Source organism: Platalea leucorodia (genome assembly GCF_965183815.1).
Source record: "Platalea leucorodia genome assembly, chromosome: 8".
Lineage (NCBI taxonomy): Eukaryota > Metazoa > Chordata > Aves > Pelecaniformes > Threskiornithidae > Platalea > Platalea leucorodia.
In genome coordinates this window covers 14,846,039-14,869,011 of record NC_138830.1, presented here as the reverse complement: position 1 = coordinate 14,869,011, position 22,973 = coordinate 14,846,039, and the positions used below count along the sequence as shown (strand labels likewise).

General features: G+C 36.5%; 1 protein-coding gene across 4 annotated transcripts in view; it reads right to left on the bottom strand.

Moving 5' to 3' along the window:
- Window positions 1-2,971: 2,971 nt before the first annotated feature.
- OPA1 (OPA1 mitochondrial dynamin like GTPase) overlaps window positions 2,972-22,973 on the bottom strand; it is a 58,764-nt gene continuing 38,762 nt past the window's right edge. For all 4 annotated transcript variants that reach the window (XM_082319231.1, XM_082319233.1, XM_082319232.1 and 1 more), the window contains 2 exons: window positions 5,421-5,498; window positions 2,972-4,890 (listed from right to left, as the gene is read on the bottom strand). In XM_082319231.1, coding sequence (XP_082175357.1) covers window positions 5,434-5,498 — 65 coding nt within the window. In that variant the 3' untranslated portion in view covers window positions 2,972-4,890; window positions 5,421-5,433. The remainder of the gene's footprint in view (window positions 4,891-5,420; window positions 5,499-22,973) is intronic.

The following is a 22,973-nucleotide window of genomic DNA, read 5'->3' as shown; positions in this document are numbered from 1 at the left end:
GAAACATTTCCCCACTAATGGCAGCAACCTAAGAAACTTATCCAGGGTCAATTTCAGAAATGTTTCTAGAACAGTTTCTGAGGTTGGCTCTAGAGTTGTTTCACAAGCCATTCCAGAAGCACTTTTAGAACTATTTCCTGAATCCCTTCTACAGTCAAAACTAAAATAATTCCTGTGATTTTTAGCATTTCTTACAGAACAGCAGCTTGGATAATTTCACCTTCTGATGTGCTACAGCACTGAGGTGATGGCAGATGCAAGCAAGATTTGTGTACACAGAAATCTACATGGGTTTTCCATTCCAGCACCACAGCATAAACAATCATAATCTCTGTAACCTTTCAGCTTCTTCCCTTTGTTTCTGTATAGTACTTTCTACTGAGAAATTCTTGACAACAGCCTTGTTCTGTAAAAGCTCTGTGATCACAGCCATATAGAACATATAGGACTTTTGACAAACTACAGCTCTAAGAGTTATCTGACTGCATAGGACCTATCTTGCAAGGGCTTTACAATGCATTTTATTTATCTTACTGAATAAAAACTAGCAAGTGATTGATCATAGTCTGTAAAGACTTCTGGAAGGGAAGCTGGATTACTGAACTAATTACAAAATAAAACAGGATCCAATAGCTCTAAACTGACATAAAAATAAAATAAAATAAACAAGTACCTTGGAGATGGTAAGTCACTGCAAGGGCATCCTATCAAGTAAAGTGATAGAATCCTTCAAGATTTAAGATTGCCTGAAATCTTCATGTCAAGATGAAAGTAGTTTTTTTTTTTTTCCTTTAAGCCAATTATTAAGCTCTATAGAAAAATATATTTATTTCCATTATGCAGGTGATCAGAGAGTGTTCATAAAATGTCTCCTTGCCTGAAAATCAAGCATCAAGAACCATGCCTGTACACAAGACAGCAAAAACTGGAAATACAGTAGTTCAGGCTAGCATGGTAATTTGTAACCAGAACTGTAGTCAAACTTCTACTTTCTCTCCAGGCTTTGGAAATGGGCAGGTTTCTACTTCTCAGTGAATGGAGTTCTCTAGTCAGATGCTTCCTGAAGAAATGAAAGTAAAAGAAAAATATGGGAAGCTAGTTTGTTAGCTGCTGGTTTTTCAGATAGCCATACATGCTAAAGTTCTTGTGAGGTACCCCAATATCTGAGTAATCGTCACCACTGTACATCCCATCTGTGTGAGGAAGCACGACTGGAACATTTCCTAAAGCACCTCACGACCTAAAACCACATTCCAAATAGTCAAAGAAAACTCACGCTGCAACCTGCAAAAACATAGAGGTATCATCACAGATCGAGTTCATATGACAACACCTTCACCAACATAAAAATATCCCACAGACATCTCCAGGACCAAATCCTACCAAGAACAAAGAGTTCTAACTGACCCAAAGGGCCCTGGGTCAGACTTAGAGATCCCATATTTTCAACATTTCTCAACTGAAGTAATGAAATCTCTTGCATCTTTTTTAATACAATTGTTAAGAGTTACTAAGTTACATTTAAGATATACAGAAATTAAATTCTTTAAACTTTAGCTTTGGAAATACATCATAACTCAGTTTAGGTTCAAAATATCCTCAGTCAAAAAAATTGATTAATATATCCTTAATGGTGAAATAGAGCATATCAGTACGTTTGTAATAACTAAGAACTTCACTTGATGTTTTCACCCTCTAACTTAACTACGCTTGCTTTTGACACTTTTACACATTTCCAAGTTTTTAATCTGTCTCATGGTCTGATAACTTAGGATACCAGTAACCACTCAGAAGGAATAATTCTTGACATTTGAAAAAGCACCATTTGTACCTTTTTCATGAAGAAGCAACAGAAAAACCCTTGGCCATTAATATTTAAACCTTGGCTCATAAACGTCTCGTTTCATGAAAAACAGAAATATCTTACCATATGTACATGACAGTAAAGAACATGCTTTGGAAATGAAATATTCATTTATGGAATAATTATATTTGCATTTGCTGATCCCCTCCCTAATCTGAAAAAGCCACAGAAATGACAGATTATTCTTTGCTCCTTACAATAAAGTGCTTGATGCAGAATCTGAAGGTAGCATATGTAATACAGAAAAATATCCTGAACTTGTGCAAAACAGTTTGGAATAATATACTTTTCAGTATCACATGAATTTTAAAGACAGTTCAAATAATTGTGTTTACTATCTAAAAATTGTTGTAATAGTCAGCACATCCTTCTTACGCTGCTTAACATACCTATAGCTAACTATCTAGTAAGATACTCCTTACAAGGAGCAATTTTGAAGTGGCCAATTAATAGCACTCATTAAGCCCATTTTTACTTTTTTTAAGTGATGCTAACTTATTGGTGAGATAAGCACAACTTGCCGTAACTCTTTTTTCCTCTAACCTTAACATAAAATCCTATAAAAAACAGCATAAAATTACCTGTTGCTTATTTGTCAAGACCATTTTTGTTAGTTTAATCATGAAATCAAGTTAATGTAGAGTTATAATGCTTCACTGATCCTAACACGCCCATGTCTGCAATTTGTGGAGCAAATATGCAGCACCTTCAATACCACACTTTTACAGTGAATATTTTTTTTTCAACTGATTTTATAAAATTTTTCTTCATCTAAAAGAAAAAGAAAGAAAAAAGAAAAAGATATATTCCTGAATTCATGGAACTAACACTCCATAACCAGTCTTCATTTATACTTTGAATATCAGTTCATTATCTAAACTTTCAGAGAGATAAGCTTTCAAAATAATGATTTTTCATAAGACATCTTTGTCTAAACGTATTACATAAATGGTAAGGTAATCATTAATTTATATAGTAAAAGATAACACTTAGTATAGCTACCACTAACTTGGTGCTGACACAACACTTCCAAATCAGGCTTTTTAATATCATTAACAGTATACTTTTTCACAATTTAACAAATGAGAAAAAGGCGGCCAAAGTGACTTCTGAATTAGGTGCAATAGCACTGTGTTCAAAACCCACATTTTATTATTCGTTCGGTTACATTTTTATTCAATAAATACCTAGTTTTCATTGAATACATCATGCTAAGTCTCGGATGAGCAGCACAGAGAAGTCAGAACTAAAACTATAGGAACATCATACTAAGATGAACGCTGGGCCACTGGATGCGACATTTTGCAACATTTACATTACACAAGTTTTAAACAGTGATCTCTAGGTAAATGCAAAAGTTCTTTTTTCGTTGTTGTTTTGTTTGTTTGTTTTTTACAAAGACGGATTTAACACAAGTACAGACTTATTTCACTTGCTATACAACCTAAAGACTTTGCCTTCAGAATTGTGCAAATTTATGTTTCTGAAGTTATCTTCAGAGAAGGATGATGACACAAGCCAATTTTTCATTTTTCCGTTCTCAAACACTCATTTTCAGGACGTAATTTTAAACACAAAACCCCAAAACATTCAGTTAGATCACCTTGAAATATTTAACTTTTCAACACCACTTTATGAATAGCTCTTAGTTAACTTTTTGTCCACTTGACTAAATATTTTATGTCTGAACATCTGGGGAACATCTTACCAAATTTTGTATTGTTTCCTCTGAGAGCAAACAGAAACAGTATCTGTTGGAAAATGTTCAGATTCCTCTCTTAATTACCACACATAAAAATCAATAGCCTTTTCAAAAGGGAAAAATAAACCTGGGTCAATTTTTCAATGTACATAATCAGACAACTGCAAAACAAACTGTTCCAGGCCTAATATCTTCTTCCACAGAAATATTCAGAAATGTATCCAGATCATTTGTGGCAAAGTGTGGGCAGAAAAATATGGCGGTGATTAATCACCAGGCACCTATGATACAGGCCTATATCATGCTTAAATTTGTCAGAAGTGACACTTCTATGGCAAAACTGAAAGGCAGCAAAAGAAAGACTACTTACTATTTTTACTATACTGAATGATAGAAATCAAGTGGGTGTGGAAGGACTTTGTGCATAACATTCTTATAAAAGCGATTTTGGTCTTACAGTAGCTATTAGAAAAATGAAATTAATTGTATTTTTCCTTTTTTAGTTAAGAAGGTTGGACAAGTTGGAATTGTATGGAGTATCTTTCTACATTTCATATGTACTTGATCAGGTTACTTTGTACCTATGGTGAGAGTCTGTGCAATCCCAGAAATGAAATGTAATCAGCTATGATTCAAGAGTAACAACATATATTAGAAAAGAATGGCTAAAAGGAGCAGCTGTTGACATTATTTCCTGAGCCAAACCTTTTCAGGTGTCAGTGAATAGCAGTCTGTACTTTCACTTGAAAGCACTACAAGAATTGCTTGGATGATGTCTCTCAATAGTTTAGGAGTTTAACAAAATCCACAGCTTCCCCTCAAGATCTCAATACCACGCTTTTAAATCTGTACCAGAGTGGTCAGAGAATGCTTCAACACAGAGCATAAGAAATACAAATGGCATTACTTAGAAGGGTGTTTTAATGTACATACAAATACTAAAACTTTATGTCAAACTCCCAGGATCATTTGCAGGCAAGAAAATGACAACAGATAATATCATTTGATGAATCTGATCCAGCTCTACCATACAAGACAGATGCAAAAAATAAAACCTTAAATGTACAACTTCAGCAGGCTCCCAAGCTATCTCACTGACACACAAGTCAGATTCTTCTGTCATGTGCATGTAGCTTCAAAAATTAAAAGAGCAGGTGGATTTTAACTGAACTTCTCAATCCCATGAGACATTATTTTCTTTCTCCTCCAACATTTCAGGAGGGTCCCCAAAAGATAGGAAAGAGAATGGGACACAAGAGCCATTTCTATTCAGTCGTCTTTGTGCAAGGTATCCCGGAAAAGGCTGCATTCTTGTGTAAAGTTGCTGTTGAAAAAGAAAGGAGATTACTTTACAATGTTTGCAAATATATGAAAACACTTAGGCTTATGTTTCTGAGACTACAGAAGAAAGAAATCTGGAAATTACCTGCATGCAAATATTTTTGCTAACAATACACAGTGCCTTTAAGAATAAAAAGAATCAAAATGCTTTTATGGACAAGAAAAGTGTTCCCTTAATTTTGATTCCAGCTAGTTATGCCTTCTTTCTCTTGATACAGACAAAAATAATGAACTGAGAGTAATCAAACAGCCTACAGTATTTCACAATATCTGAATAACTACCCAGTAATTGTATTTCTATAAAATTTCAGATCTGCTTGTAGTTCAAAAGCTGACAGTATAGTTCTCCAGATTAAAAGCAAGAAGCAGCAGCAGCCAGGCACTGGAATAAAACAAAAATGAATTTTCATAAAGCCTGTATGAAAACATGTGCATCTAAAAGAGATGGATAATCATTTTATACTGAACAGTGAGAAAACTGTAGCAGTGTTTTTGTGATCTAAACATGATTACCTGCTTGAACAATCTACTTTTCTTGATGGAGGGCTTCTATGAAGGCTTCAAGTTTTTCCTGGATTTCCCGAACTTTTTCTGGAGGAATGAAAAAGATCACCATTCAAATACTTACTATTAATTGAGGACATGCCCAGAAAGAAAAACAAAACAAAAACCCCAAACCCAAACCAAACCTGCGAACATGAACAAAAACTAACGCTGTTGTCAATATTACCCTACACATTTAGTTTCTTAATTACTAAGATTTGGAACATTTTTCTACATCAGAAGAAATTGAACCCTGTCCCATTTGAAGAAGTGAAGAACCCTGTCCCATTTGAAGAACTTCTACAAACATATTTTATGATTATCATGGTAACTTAATAATTCAGAAATTTACCAAAGCAATCCAATACTAGAAACATTGTATTTCAAAAACCTGGAATTTCCACTAGATCATGCACAGCGGAACTACCATACACCTGTTAGACGTAGGGAGCTGTTATCTTTTAAATAATGCCCACTTATCCCTTTCTCTTTTAACCAAATATCCTCATTCTCCCCAGCAAGCGTCACAAGCACTACTAATCATTCTAAAAAGAGGTGAAAGCTAGTGCCCTTTCAGCAGGGAGAATTTCAGGGAACCTAATGTCAGTATTCAGGACACCTATTCAAAAGGGCATGCACAATGTTAAGAATGTTTAAAACTTGCACTTCATTTCCTTGCATTTCAGTAGTAACCAGATGGATGTGGGCAGAATCTTATTCTCTATAAATACTAAAGCTGTGAGTTTATTTCTCTGCAAAAGCACAACTTGAACGCAACTACAAATAGTTACTAAGAATAAAAAGGCAACGTTGATTTGGAAAAAATCAGGGGTTTAGGCATCTTTCCACTCTTTTCTCAATTCCATACAACACTTGTCTGTCATCATATAACCTATTTGATTTATTAAATTGCTTATGAAGCAAGATTTAGAACGTAGCTGGAATCCAAAGCCTGCGAGATTTCCTGCTTCTCTCTCACCACATCCTCATTTGAAGCTCTTTCTGTGTATGATTATAGCCATGAAAAACACACACTTCAGAAATATGAAGGAACAGGGGGAGAGCAGTAGGACAGACAAAAATAAGTTAGATGAGCATAAACACAGACAAATATTTTTTTTCAAGCTAAAAATACTATTGGATTAAAGCCGTATGTTCCCTTGTATGAGATACAAGGTTTGAGCTTTTTTTTTAAAAAATCTTTTGTTAATGTTTTCTTCTCTTTAGCAATACCATATGTTATAAACTTGATTTGTTGAGCTGAAATAACAGCAAAACAGAAAGAAAAATAAAACAATCAGCCTTAAATGGGATACATAAGCATGAGTGGGGGAAAAAAAAAAAAAGACTTCCAAAGATAATGCTCGAAGAATGTAGCTCAGGGAACTAAAAGTTTCATCCAGTAACAAAGTAACAATCCCACAGACAGTTATGAAATCCATTTTAGAGTAATAATAATAATAATAATAAAAAACCTCAACAAAACCCTGTAGTCCTGTTCTAACAGAAAGAGAATTTTAGTTAGCATTTGAAATAAAATATGGAAAATAGCCTGCATGAGGATGAAGAAATCTCAAACTTGTGTCGTTATGATGCAATTCTTAGATGACAAAGGGCAAGCCACTTATACTTTGAACAATTCAGTGTCCCCTTCCCCAACGGTGCTTATCTGCAAACACAGATGTACAGTGAGGCTGAATCACACTCTGGGTCCTAAAGAAGACACCAAAGAACTTTCTTGCATTTCAGCTGATTTTGTTTTTTTAAAGTACTTTGATATTAAATGAAGATTACAGACACTGTGAGGGCAAAAGCTGTATCTTGGAAGTTAAGGAACAGCAGTAGCTGATTTTTACTGGGGGGTGGGGTGGGGTGCGGAATCCTTGAATCAGTTCAGCAGAGAGAATCTTTGAAAGCTGCCAATGAAAAAAAAAAGTAGCCACACGATCACTTCTCCTTACTAAGCACATTCAAAGTGCTTTCATTACTATATTTTTAAATAAAAAAAGAATACGTATTGTTTGCATGTCAGTATATAAACCTCTTGTGTAATGAAAACATTAATTCTATGGCATTTATTTAGGCAACTACTTAGCTCGGCTTCCAATACTGATGCTCCATGCATGTTTACAAAATTAGCCTTTGAAATAATGTCCTATTATCTTGGACAGAGTTGACATACTTTTGGAAATTTTTAATCCTGGACCTCACTCTCCAAAATGAGCAGCAGTTGCCAGTGATAACTGGAGATTAGATCTCATGACCCAGAAGATCTCTTCAGTTGTCCTCTTCATGTTCATCTCTTTCAATAGCTTTATGTTTGATGTGGATTTTTTTTTAATTGCTACATGCTTTCCCCAAGTATGTTCTTTATATTGATTAAGCCATTAGACTCAGTGAAAGCAGGCAGATTTAACAGTATTAAATGCAAATATTTTCTCAATCTCTTGCTAATGAAATATTCCAGCCCTGAAAATTAATAGCACCAGTAAAAATCTACAATTATTATTTCACCCTTAAAAAAGGTTTGTGCCAACAAAATCTATTTTAATTTTCTGATTAGGGCATATTAAAATAACAGGATAGCAAATATGTATTCCACCAGAATATACTGAATCAGCTGTGTTTGCTCAGAGAACAGACATACTAAAATTGCCTCCATATTATGAGCACTTTATTAGTTTTTATACTTGGACTGAATTGAAATGATTGCTTAACTGTAATAATTATGAGGTCTTGAGGTAATTTAATACTTCGAAAAAACATGCTGGCTATTCTTAAAAAAGAACAGTTACAATGACTGCCAAATAGCTGCAATTATTCATGCTATGCCCTGTATTCTTAGCAGTGGTAAAGCCTTTTGCAGCAGCAGACTCCAGCCAACCTGTAACATTTTCCCACAAGTCCATTCTGTAGCACGGAGAAGCAGTCTGCTAAATTAGTTTACTTTTTAAATAGACTAATGGCAGAGTTACGCATTTACGCAACACACATCTTAATAAACCAGTAAATATAAATGCTCGGGCAGAACTCTTCTAATGAGCGCAAGTGCAGGGTCTGCAATTCTGGGATAACTGCCCATAGTTTCATCAGCACCATGTGACGTTGCATTTGGAACAACAATTAATTGTTACAATTCAAGAGTCAGATGTTACCCATCTTTATTTGGGGAAGTTCTCTCCTCTGTGAAATGCACAAGCTGCGTACCCACATTTGCAGGGTTCTGACTGACATCTAGATCAAAATATTAGTGACTTACACTTGTAAATTGTAATATGTTTTGTTCTGAGGAAGGTTTATCAACGTGCCAAATCCAGAACATCATTTAGGTTTCAGATAAGAATACCTGCTATATAATTAAATTAAGGGATAGACAAAAGGCGACCTGTTGCTCTTTCTAGGTTTTGTCATACTGTATTTTTCCATGTGCAAGCAAGCCACAGATTAAAGGCATTCAGCTTGCTAGCAAATTAAGTTTATAACAGGTTGAACTACCCCAGCACTGTTTTACAATGCTCCAATATCACAGAAGGCTGTCAAAGTACTTCACTCTTATTATACGGTACTGCAGAAGTTTAATATATACTATTGCTTACGCTGGATTCTATAAAGACAACGTGGTCTTTGGCAGTTTTAATGCAGACCTGAAGTTACAAATACATAATTTTTCCAGTATCTGTTAAACAGCAATCAAAAAAATCAAATAAAATCAATGAAGAATAACTGTAACTAAACCCTTGTTTCCATCTTTAGAACAGTAGAATTCACAGGCCTAGGGACAACGAATGCTATTCTACTTCCCATTTACCCCGTGTTTACCTAAAAGATAAGCTGGTTCATACATCAACTCATTATGCCTCTTGATCTGGTCATGAATATTCCCATAATCCTCCCTCCATATCCCATAAAACTTCACTGACAGAATGAGGAAATTCTTTATTCAAACGTCTCGAGATCCTCATTCATGCTCAGTCTCTCCTTATCTCCATATGAAATGATACAGCTACCCGCTCATTTTCTTTTCATTAATCCTGTGATCCTAAATCGAAAAGGCTCAAAACCAGACTAATTGATCTGTAATGAGGATTTAGATACACTGTGAACACAGAAAGATGCAGCCATGGATAAAGTTTGCTTTTCCTAATATAATAAGCTTGTCAGAAGGGAACCCCCTGAAATATTCAGTCTTAGAACGAGTGCTTGCTTACTGATTGCTGCCTTAGATAGCCGAGCTTATCTCCTAACTAACAGTACAAAAGTTGGGCAATCACTGCTAAAATGAAACAGCTAAATTAAGTTACCAAATGAATCTCCTGAGGTAAGGCCAAATAATCTCAAAATAGTATTAAACACAAATTACAAAAGCAAAGTAGATTACTGATTCATTTAAACCATGCTCTAAATAGCAAGAAAAAGTTTTCTAGGTATTTCCCAACTGCATTAATTGGTGTAATAGAAGATGTGGCCTCTGCCCACAAAACCTGTCTTGCTTATGCTTCTGAAGATAAGTGAATTTTGACACATTCAAATCATATATACTTACCTGTAAAAACCCAATGGTTTTAGCACAGAATTTTAAAAATGTTCATGTTTGTCTGTGCCACAACAGGGAGAAAACTGTGTGAGTATTTTAGGCAAATCAAAAAGCTTTCCCTTCCCCTGTTTACAAGTTTGCCCATATGACATCAATTTTCAGTTGCAGCACCAAGAAAAATTGTAAAATCTTTCTGGACACAGATCCATCTTTATTTTGTACTTTGATGAAACTTATAGCATGAAACAACCACTATAAAAATGCGTTACTACCTCATAATAAATCCTCCTGTTCTACATTAAAGTGATTTCTACCTCCAACTAATGTTTACACGGCTTTGATATTTGAAAGTTCATGGTTTTTACTCCTTTTGCTCTGGATTCTGCTTAGACTTTAGGCCCCCTTTTTTTTCTTTATCCTCCTTCCTTTCTTAATCCCTTCCTTGCCTATAAACATTCCCACTGCTTGCTGTGCTACTTCTATGTTATGGTTAATTAACCGTAGAGGCAGAAATGTTGAATTTACTGCTGTGAATGCATCATCTTTCCTCTAGTAAAAAGGAAAGTCCAGTCTGTAGTCAGATTTCATCAGAATGCCCAGAAGCACACCGTTAAAAACTGGAAATGTCGATCCACAGTTTCCTATTGAAAGCTGAATTTTAGCTTACGGCTACCTAAGACACAAACCCCGTAGCTGTGTACAAGCCCTTGTGAACAAGCAGGTGTGTGGGGAATCATCTCTTTGGAGTTCAGCCTTTTGTACCACATTGCTGGATCTTCTAAGGGCCACGCAAAAGCTTTACTTCTTGTTGAAACAGCACGAGGCAGCACGCTCACAGCCACTCCAAATAACGCCCCAGAAAGCAGACTTTCCACCCATGGTTACACGACCTGCATCAACATGCTTCCTCATGTCTCACACAACCACAGCTTAACAGCTACTATAATTTACTGATCATTGCAGGGTCATGTCCTGCTGAATTTTAGAAAATCCTTTGAAACTACCCATCACATTTTTTGCCAGTTTCCTCTTGTTCACATACCATATTTTCCTCTGGATGAGGCCAAAAGGAAAGCTAAAGTTGGGGGGGGGGGGGGGGGAGCAAAACCACCCAGGCTGCCCTTAAAGAGACAGAACATCATTTATCAGCTGCAAAGACAGATTTATAAGTAGAGGGCCCCCTCTGTTCCTTTAAGGCTGCAAAACAGATGGGAAGTGAATGGACAGTCAAAGGGTCAAGAAAACACATGGGAGGTGCTGCTTGTCTGCTGTATGTATGTTCCCAGCATAAGAAAGAGGTCAAGATTGTAACTGCATGGCTGGGTGCAGGAAAGGCCTTTTCTTTAAACTGTTACAAAGACAAACGCTGTTCCTCATCCTGCTGTCAAACTGCTATAAATATTGGTTTGTCAAGAGAGTTTCAGCAGCTAAAAGTTTTTTAAAAAAGGCTGAGCAGGAGGATGAGTCATGTGAATGATTCTTAAACAATTAGCTCATTAGTGTAATAAAAGCACTGTGGAATCCCGAAAAGTTTAAATGGAATTTATAATAGTTCATGTAGTAAATCCATGTATCATTAAAAATATACAGCCTTTAAAATACAAGCTTGCAGAAAATAGCTAGCACACTCTTTAGTTACTAGTACTTAGACTGAATGAAGATGCTAACGGATGCTACATCGTAGTAGCTTTCCTTTATTGTTACAAAATGTTTCTTACGTGTATTGCCATCTATAATGAGATGTGAATTCGCATCCAGTTTAATTGAGTTCTTTCCATAAATTCTGACTTCAAAGTATGCTCACTAGAATGGGATAATTATGATACAAAAATGTTGTAAATACATTTATATATCAGGCTTCCCCTCTCAGACATATTAAGCTAGACATCCATCATTACATTCACCAGAGTTACTGACAACTTTTCTACTTGCCTTAAATCCCTTGGCTATCCCGAGATAAAAGGTATTTTAATCTGAACAACATCTGGAATGCCTGTACTCCAGTTATCAGTTCCAGAAAGACAATGAGAAGGACAGGGACATGCTCTAACTATCAAAGTGCATCAGGTGAGATGTTTTCATTATTAAACAGATGAAGATAATATTTCAGTGTCCTCTCACAAATATTTATTTTAAACCCTCGAACAAGACAAGGTGCTAAATGTATTATTTTAATACCAGCAGGAAAATCTCCGAGGGTCAGTCAACATATCAATTTCATTGGTCATGGATCATTTCATGTTCATCAACAACTGCCTGCTAGTGACCTGGTTGAAAATCTCCTTTTGCATGGCATTAACAGGAGAAAACATGAAGGAGCCTGCTTCCTACAAAGACGTTATATATAGTGTACATTTTTTCTTTTCCTTGTTGTACATGAATCCACCTCTAAAACAGGAAAAGATCACCTCCAGATTGTATATTTAGCCTGCTGTAGAAACATGATAAAATCTTACTCTTAAGAAATCATTTTAGACAGAACCCTCCCCCTCAGCTACCGTCACTGAAATCACTTTTGTTGCAAGTATTAATATCATATTAATTATTAAACCCTGCATATCATATTGAGAAAAGCTATCAGCTGCCTGTACAAAACCTTTACTTCAGACTAAAGATAACCAGGCAGCAGTAGAACAGAGGTTGTCTGAAAACACTGCAGCTCTTTTTACAAGGTACTGGGCATTGGAACATTATTTTAGCATTACTAATAATGCTTTTTAGCACCAGAAACAGGAATTGTGCATTGTGCTGATGAAACTGTAGATTACTAATCAATCAATGTCTTGACCTATAGCTGCCCCAGATTCACAAGCGAGACCCCTGCAGCTTAATGAAACTGCTTCGGCAACAGATTTCCCCCTCTCCTCCCTCAGTCGAACAGAAGCTGACTGTATTTCTTGGAGCGGTCCCTGGGGCTCCTCGGGCTGGCAAGCACGAAGTCTCTCTGTCTCTGACAGAGCATATGAGAACTGAGGTATGGGGCTGAAGCAAAACTGACAACTATGGAGGCTACCGACTTTATACAAGATATGTTTCTATGGGCTATTTCACATCAGTCCTGCTTGTCTACAGAAAAGAAACTAAACATTACCAAATCGTGAGGTGAGCTCACAAACTAGTATACAGTTCTATACTGTCATTAAGGTTAGCCTAATGTACAAATGATTATTAATCTAAGCTGCAAGTTTATGAGAGTCATGATGTCTGCAATAGCAAGGTGGGACTTGGGCACCTTTCAGTCCTCCGTCTCTACCTTAGATTTTTAATTAAAACTGTTCTAATAACTCAATCTTTCAACAGAATTTAGCTGTGCTGCTTACTGGACAGCAGTAGGGAAGGAAGGAGCTTAGTAACAGAATGACAAGGCAACCTCATGAAACAGACTCACATCTTGAATCAGACTTATGGACATAAAGATTTAATTTCAAAATGAAAACTGTTAAGCTAGAATAAATTGGAACATGATAATGCTCATTATTGTGGATGGAAATAGTGAAAAGTATAAAGGCAAACCAGAAGTATTACCCAATGATTCATCCAGTGGTGTTAAAAAAAATAACAACTTTTTCTTATGCAGAAAGGACATACAGCTATAAACGTAAATTACTTATATAAAGGCTACTGAAACCTTAAGGCTGTGAAACTGTAAAGAGACTTTAACATAAGAAATAACTGATATATGTTGGTTCCCCACCCAAAATAAAGCGTAAATAATACGCTACCAGGACTATTCATGTGAAAGTATCTCTAAAATATGTCGGAAAATGAAAATGGTGATGAGATAAATTTTTAGATCATAACAACAACCTTCATTTTTGATAGTCAGAAACTTAAGTCATCATGCCCTGAAGAAAAACAGGTTGTTCTATTATTTTTTCTTAGTTTGTTATCATTTCTAGCTGAAAATATTTCCTTCCCTTTTGTTTTTATATAGACTTCCAAATTAGAAGCAAAGAGGGGTCCACTACAACATTAACAATGTGCAACATACATGACACTGACTTCTCCAGCTTTTGGAAATGTGAATGTTACACTTCACAGTTCCATACTAGTTCAAAACAAATACATGCATTGGTCAGTTTAAAAGTTTGCATTTTTACAAATAGTAATCTCTCCATGAGAAGTACTTATTTACATTTTGATTAATAGGTACCCTCATAAACAACCAGTACTACAAAGAAAATAGCATCCAATTAGATGTTTTGATCCTTGCATCATTAAGAAAATTTTAGGAAAAAAATAAATTTGGCATACAACACCAGAATGACCCTCAAGTACAAGAGGCATGGGTCTAGGGTAAGATTAACAGGCATTAATGCCTGTAATATGTCATTACTCATGTAGCAGTTTATCATTATTTTTCAATGTCAACTTTAAGTGATAGGCTTCGCTTAGTCAGTGACAAATGTGCTGAACTTTGTAAGGATCCATTTTAGAATCTGGACATCAGTGCCTAACTCTTCATCAATAACTTTAAGAAATCACAGCAGGCAGACTTTGGTCATCTGGGATTCTTAAGTTAAGTAAACCATCACTCCATCACAGGAGGTTTACAAGTGATGTATGCTCTCCCTTGAGGATTACTTCCCTCTCTGAGAAGATGCAGCTTTTTAAAGCACTTTCTGCCATGACACAAAGCAGGAACTACCTTATCTGCACTTTGACACAGACCATCCCACACATTCTTCTGGTTTTAATTCATTAGTTTCATGCAGCTGCCCCAAAACTCAGAGAGAGAAAAAACAAAACAAAACCCCCTAAAACCCCTTAAACATTCAACCAGCGTCTTTCATGTCAAAGCACACTTAGTTGGGTTAATTTCATAAATTAGCTACATGGAATTAAAAACATGATAATCACGCAAAAACAACTGATTTGCATTCTAACAGACTACCAGAAAGTTAGCAAATTTACTAAAAATAACGGGATGCATTGCTGTTGACTCGTTCATGTTCAAAGGCAGGGGAAATGGACTGCACAGACGGATTCCAAGCATGTTGCCCTCTGACTTCCTGCGCCACGGAGCACCAGGACGTCTACAGAGCTCAGAGGGAGCACAGGAGTCACGCTGCCACCAGCACGCTGGTGACACCAGCGCAAGCTTGGACTTGTTAGACACAGACAGCCCACATGAGCACTTTATTTGACTGATTTGAGATTTGGGCAGAAATGAATGTGCTCTAAATGACAACCAGCCTCTGATAAGATGCAGGCCGTATTAATGTCCTGGGGGAAGCTGCTGGCAGAGGACTGTGAAGATAGCTGCTACCCTACACATGCTTATCAGAAGCTGGAGATCTGTTCAGTGATTCCCAGAGGGAAACGGCTGCTCTGCTTTTGTCTGGTTCAAAGGCCACAACATCTCCTGAGTGCTCCTCACTGCTACGATCAGCTGAAGGGAGCAAACCAAAACTGCTGCCACTTCTGTGAACTGTCTTCCAACTACGAAGGGACCACATTTTTACCTATGTAGCTTCTAAAACTCCAATACTTAGGCACCATGGAAGAAATGAGCGCACAAAACTAATTCTGCAGATTCCAATAAAATTACTCCTCCATTTGGAGCTCCATCCTAGGATGCTTTCCTCTTTCTCATGTCTGTCTTCTGAGCAGTGGCGGCAACATCTGAGCTCTACATTCAAATATCTTCAAAATTATAACTTTTTTCCTGTATCTTGTAAACACTTAAAACCATGTTGGTTCTGAACAAGCACCTTAAGCTTTGAAGATCTTTCCCCCTACAGCTGAACTTTGCCCCCTATGAAATACTGTGACCTTTTGGGAAAGTTGAAGCACATAATAGAAGAGAAAATGGAAGCAAAGGCTTTAGAAAGCCAAGTCAAAGCATGATTTTAAGGAGCACATGTAATCAACAATATCATGTAGGACAGGGGTCAAATCAAAATAGTGTTGATGGTCATCTCAAGGGACTGAAATTTAATTAGGCTACAGAAATGACCACTCTATAGGATTAGTTTCACACAACATTTTTATTCTGCAGCTAAGAGCAATGAAAGGAAAAAAAAAAAACAACCAAAACCAAACAAACCATAACCACAGAGCAAGTCATTATCTGCAAAGTATTGCTCACAGACTTTATCCCCAACTTTGCATAAATGCATAACAAAAAAGGAGACTTACTTGGATTTAAATCAGTTTGCTACACGCAACAGACACGACAGAGCCCGCTCAGCTTAGCCAAATACATCACAGGAATTCCAGATCCTGAGTCAGCAACTTGCATATGGAAGTACCAACCTTAGCTAACATTAGCTTTCTAACTCCATTAAGACAGCAAGTTTATTATATTCATATATGATATTAAATCATTCATACTCAAAGTCTGCAAAAGGTTTACATTCAACACTAATGGATTCAAGACAAGAGAAAGTAAGTTAAGAATTTAATGCAGTGACTTTAAAGCAATGACTTTAGATATAAAACTTGAAAGTATTCTACTGTAACACTGGTTTATTTAGTTTTTATATGTTTTAGTCTTCATAAGAAAATAATTAAGTTCTGCAAACTGTTGTATTTCATACCTTACAAATGTATGACAGAATTTAAACAAATGGCCCTAAGCTATCTTTTCTTCATGTGAGGGCTCACTCCTCAGAAGTTTCAAAAAGCTTTTGTGCAGAACGAAGTCTCAGCTAGCCCATGACACCTGTACAGGTGTCAATATTACTCACAAACGAACTTGGAGGCTGACCCCTTCACATTCATACCTAGTAATTTCAGGATCAAGTTTCCACAGGCATTCCGCAAGTCCCTTCCCACCTCCTGCCAATGGCTCTCCCTGCATAAATGCACATGGTTTTACTTATAATTTGGTGAAGTTCTGGGTTTTCTTTTCCTTTTTTAACTTGTGAGGAAACAGGATATTGGATGAATAGTATGCTGACCTAGGAAAGATGCTTTGCATGTACTATCCTTATATGTGTTTATCCTGTGCACATAAAAGATGCCTTTGCAACATTCATAGTTTAGCTGTTTAAAAGGAACAAAGCAGAAGAAATAAGTGAAGATAGAGCATGTGCATTTCTTCGGGGTCTGTGAAATTTCATCGCTAGCGAAGTCAATGGCAAAGCTCCTACTGCCTGTCTGAAGCTAGGAGTCACCTTAAGTATTCAATGTACGTGTGCACCACCTCGCGTGTTTTAAATGCTACTGCAAGATGAATATAGGTAGCTTAGGTTTAGGATAAGACACTAGACAATCCCATTTCCTTTTCAAAATAATTAAAGCGTTCAGTTTTTAATATAACATAACGTAACAGTTTTTAGCAACAAAGCTTAATAAACTAATACTTTCCATGCAGTGGCTAATGAGAAATGTGTAACTGAGAAAAAATTACCATGCCTTTTAATCTTCATAAATTATACGTCATACATACAAGCAAACCAAAAAATAGAGAGTGGAAAACAAGAAGGACGAAGCATCTTCCTCCCCGAGGAAAAAACCTAACATCCAAGAAACCAATGCCTACTGCCTAAGCCATGCTCATGCATCAAAAAGCAAGAAAAAGTAACCTGAGACCGGAGGTTTGGCACCAGCTCTGCTGCATACTCCTCCTCCCCGCTCCTCCTATAAAGGCCATTCATTGCCATCTTGTGATGGAAAGTTATACGGCAACTTAACTACTGTACAAAGCTGACACTAGTGAGGAAGTTTGCTTTGGCCCTTTATATAAAAAGGGAAAGTCCAGCAGAGTGGAATTCTGGAAACAATTAGGTAGTTCTGGGAAGCCTTTCACTGGGAGCTCAACATTAAAAAAAAATTGCCATGTTAAAAAGTAGTCTACAGAAAGTTAAGATTTATCCATATGCTATCCATTTTGCATAGAACTATGAAGTATTTCTGTTGAAATTATTACTCCATCATTTGTGTTAAAAATAAAACAGCATAAAAGGTATTATTTATCTTGAAATCAAATTCTTCCACCTATGTATTCATTTTTCCAGGAAAAAAATGTATTACCCAATACTGAAAAACATAATTAAAAAGATATAGTTCTAGGGAAGGTGTGACTTCAAAGAATTGTCTTTTATAAATAATCATCCTACTTTAGCATTGCCATCAAAAAGGTCCTGAAACTCAGCAAATGCCAGCAGTTTTACCATTTTAACAAGTTTTGCAGAAAAAAACCAACATTTTAAAATACATTTAAAATTTAAAAACTTTCAGTAAGTTCAGAGGCAGCCTGCATGAATGTTCGATGTCAGTCACTTTGGAAAAGTTAAACACGAATACAGGAGGAAACAGTATGAACTAGTAAATACTATAAAAGATTACTGATAGAATTAGAAGATATATACTGACTGATCCATCTTCTAAGGTATTGTAGAAACAAAGGGTGACTAATATTTTTTTAAAAAAAGAGAAAGTGGAAAAGCTTTGTGTACAGCTACGCACGCTTGTGCGTAACACACCTGTAGGCATTTGAAGGGACTTGCCGTCATTAGATACTAGGTATTCCCTCCAGCCACAAGCAGTGCCTTAAAGCCTGCAGTACAAACAGGGCAGTCCTGACAAGAGGCATTTTTATGAGCGGAAATTCTCCTTTCACAAGATTGACGTTTACCATTATACTTTCAGCTCCCTCTCTACCCCGTTTTACTTCTTAGAGAACCTAGCACATGGTATATTTAAGATACTGATTTAACTAAGCATATAGTAAAATACTAAGTTTTGTGGAACCCAAGTTTCAAATCAAAATATTTTGTCCTTCAGCAGTGAACACAATCAAGATGCATGTGCCAACTGGCAAGTAAATGTAATTCCTCCTGTTGCTGAGGTGGCTATTCAAGACAGGGTGAAAGACCTGGGTACCTTCTTCAACTGAGAGACAACTTTGCTGAACAACTTCTCAATATAAATAATGCACCAGAGTTGCAAGGGAGATTGTAAACAAGTGCATTAAAACAGGTTCCTACCAATTGCTGAATATGCCTCAAGTACCCAGTTAGACAGGCAAGAGAGAGAGCAATTTCCTCTTGTTTCTGCATCCTCAGTAAAACAATAAACATACCTCAACTGTCCCTACAGTTTAAAAACATGGCATGGAAAATGACCAGGCTGATGGACTCTGAACTGGCTGTTACTTCTTGCAAAACTTGAGTTGTAGCAGATAGTCCAGTGCAGCCATCAGCTCACTGCTCAGCAGCAGGCAAAAAAGGAAGTGGACTACAGGAATTACTGTAAAAAGACCACATTAAAAACCAGAAAGCATCATAATGCAACTGTATAAATCCATAATGCAGATATATTTCGAATATTGTGTGCAGTTCTGCTTTTTCATGTCAGAAAGGGTTTAGTAGAGCTAAAAAAGGGGAAGAGAGTGGCAAGGCTGATTGAAGCTATGAAACAACGTCCATGCAAGGAGCAACTACACAAACGAGAACTTTTCAAGCCAGGAAAAAGAAGAGTAAGTGCTGGTAGCACAAACATCTATGAAGTCATGAGTGGCACAAAAACTGAATAGAGAAAGATTACTGAATGTTTTTCACGGTGCAAGAACTAAGGAGAACCAAATTAAACTGGCAGGAGGCTCAAAAACAAACAAAAGGAAGTACTTTTTCACACAATGTGTAGTTAAACTCTGGAACTAATTGCCACAGGATGTTGCAGATGCCAAAGTTTACATGAGTTCAAAAAGCAATTAGAGAAATTCACGGGGGGGGGGAATAAATCCATGAATGGCTATCACAAAGATATTACCTCAGGATTAGGAAATCTTGGAACCACAGATTGTTAGGTGCTGAGAGAGCATACCAGGAAAGTACTACTGTATTGCTTAGCCTGTTCTTACACTGTTTCCTTAAGTACCCATGCCTGCCCATTGCCAGGGACAGTACACTGAGATACACCGACCACGGGCCTCTTTCAATACAGGTGTCTTAGGGATTGACTGCATTTTAGAACATTTTTAAAAGTCACTTTTTCCAATTCAGCTATTCATCTTCTGCTCTGCCCCTTTTTGTATCTTACAATCCTTTCTTCCAGATGGTCTCTAGTCCTAGAGCTTCTTTATTTCCATAAACTTAGTAATTGTTCACTGGTACAAGTATCATGATGATACTTACGATAACAAGTACATTTACACTATGTTTAAAGCCTTTTTTTGAAGAAAAAGTAACCTTCAGTACATTATAAAATACATAAGTTGTTAGAAACCGTTCAAAAGATCTGTTTACACTCTTTAAAATATCTAGAATAAAACCTGAGAAGTAAACATTGAGAAGCAACAGGACTCAGGGCCTAAACGTCATCAAGGAGCATTCATATATAGGGTTAAAATACCATTCAAGGCTGTAGAACACAGGTAACAAAACCTGCTCAAATAAGTTTTGACTCTTACATGAGCTCTCATTACGAGACTGGGTCACCCATGTTAGAAGCAGTTTGACGTTAACCAGTACCCTGAACAAACAATAAAACACTTCCAGTGCTTCAGCATTAAAAGACTGATGTAACAGAAGTGAGACAGTGTTGCTTTATCAGCAGCATCAAGAGGAAGCGTCCCAACCTCAGGTATATAAATAATTTAGATTTGCAAGTACAGTTTCCAATCAGGAAGAGAATCCCAGCTTCATATTTACAAATTTACAAACGGTCTTTTGATTTCCAGTCTAACTATCAGGGGAATGACATCCTGGAACAGGTTTTCAGTATGAATAGTGAGCCCCAACAAGTTAACTGCTTTGGAGATGGAGTTCAAGATATGTGAAGGAGCTGGGTTATATAAACACAGCTGCCTGGAACAGAGAGAGACTGGACTTCATGATTCAGGAGATCCATTCCATTCCTAATTAAAATATAAATACTTTATGAATGTGTGTTGTGGGAGTCAGGATTTTCTTTCCTTAAGCAGAGTCCTGATTATCACTAAATGCTGTAAGAAGGAAATTACTTGTATAGCCACCTGCCAGTTCAATGCTCTGTGCTATCAAAGTCTGTCTCAGGAGTATAAAAAAAACCTGCACTACAGAAAAGCACTCTATTCACTATGGGAAAGGCAAAGAAATCCCTTTTTCCTGTCATTTGCCCATAAAAATTATAACCACTTAGCAATAAAAGCATGCAGAAAGTAGAGAGAACATCGCTGATTTGACTACAGAGCTAAGCAGTGGTAGTTTTAAAATCTTCCCATAGGTACAATAAACCAGAACATCTCAGCATACATCGTTTTGTACTGAATAACAATTATTTCCTTCGAAAAACGCGTGTGGGATCCGTGACCTCTTGAATCTAAAGAATCTAAAGTGTGGTGATGGTGTTTTAGCTACATAGTAATTTATGAAATGCATACTACAAACTTGAAGCATACATACTAATACACAGATACCTAGGATTATAAACACACAGGCAGGCTGCTGTTACAGGTCTAGTCTTAGTTTACAAAATGACGACCCCAGCTGTTACTGCTTTGCAATGGGATGTTATTCTTGATGCTGGTGAGAACCGAAGTTGACAATGCAAAAATTCCAAGTTCATTTCAGTGCAAAATAAAGTTATTAACTTAAACGTTATGTATTTTCTAGTGGTCCTTTACCTTTTTTGAAACACTGAATATTTAAGGATAAATCAAAATCACCAAGTTTCACTCTATGCCAGTATTTGCTCAGGAAAAAAAATTAACATCCAGCATCAAAGCAAGAAAGCAAGCAGCACTGCTCACTAATAAAAGGAGATAACTTCCTCATTAAATATCTGTGTCCCACTAGGCAGGTTACCAGTAGTTTTACCGAGGGGGGGGAGAGGAAAAAGCCTTATTTTGTAAAACACATTCCACCCACTCTAAAAGAATGGCTACACAAAGGTTGATATAGGGTTTCAAAAGCAACACAGGATGTTTGCGGAGAATTATGAACCCATAATAAAAATTACTTAGTCACACCAGCTGTTTCAGAGGCCACTCAAAAAAAACCAGACAATTTGCCCTAGATTCACTAAAACACCCACTCACAATTCCAAAATATTATAGCAACACTTTCTAAAGGACAACAAATACCATAACTGACTGGGATTTTAATAACAATACTTCCAATAATAAGACAATACTTCCGATGTAACCAAATGAGCACTATCAAAGAGAAATCCTTAGATTTTGAGTTTATTGTAAGAAAACCATTTGTTTTATATGATGTTTTGGATGTAAAAAATGGAAGATATAATTCATACTTAGGAAACTAACAGCAATTGCAGGCTTCTCTGTCCCACTGAACCCTTGATATCAGAACATTCATTTATTCTGAATTAAATATCAAAGTTATATTTTAACAGAAAATTAGTTGCTACATCAAATACAAAATAAAGGGATAAGAAGAAAGGTCACCTGTGATCTCAAGATGCAGATATTTATATATCTACATGAACTTTATTTATCACAAGCTTTTTCCTTTTTCCTTTTGCACAGCATTGTTTTTTTCCGCTACCAGTCCAGGTGTACAGCTGGGGTTTAAGTGGAAGTCTCACAGAATAATAGCAGAATGACCCAAAAACCAAACAATATATGTGCAAGAGCAAGCCCCATCAGCTAAAAGTCAGTCTAAACCTTATTGGACGTGTAGGTAGACAACAAGAATATCACCTCTGCCTGGATTGTCCCTTTAAAAACTTTCACTGTTTAAAATCTTACTCTATTAACCATAAAACCTCTTAACACTTTCAGAGTGACTCAAAGCATTAAACTACTGTTATCCTTCTGGAAGATTAAATCTGCTACCTTTTCTTTCTTGTTAAATCTCTCAATATAATGGTCATCTCAGCTTAATAAGCATAACATATCAGATCTTCATGTCTGATAGGTTTTGTTTCTGTATACATGGCCTAAAATGAGCTGGCCAGTAAGTCATGGATATTTCCAGCTAATCTGTATTAAAAGTCAGTATTATCTGTGGGAAGGCTCCGTATTTCACCCAATAATTAAAAAAAGATGGAATCAAAACCTCCTTACACAGTCAAGACTGAATCACCAAGAGACAGGT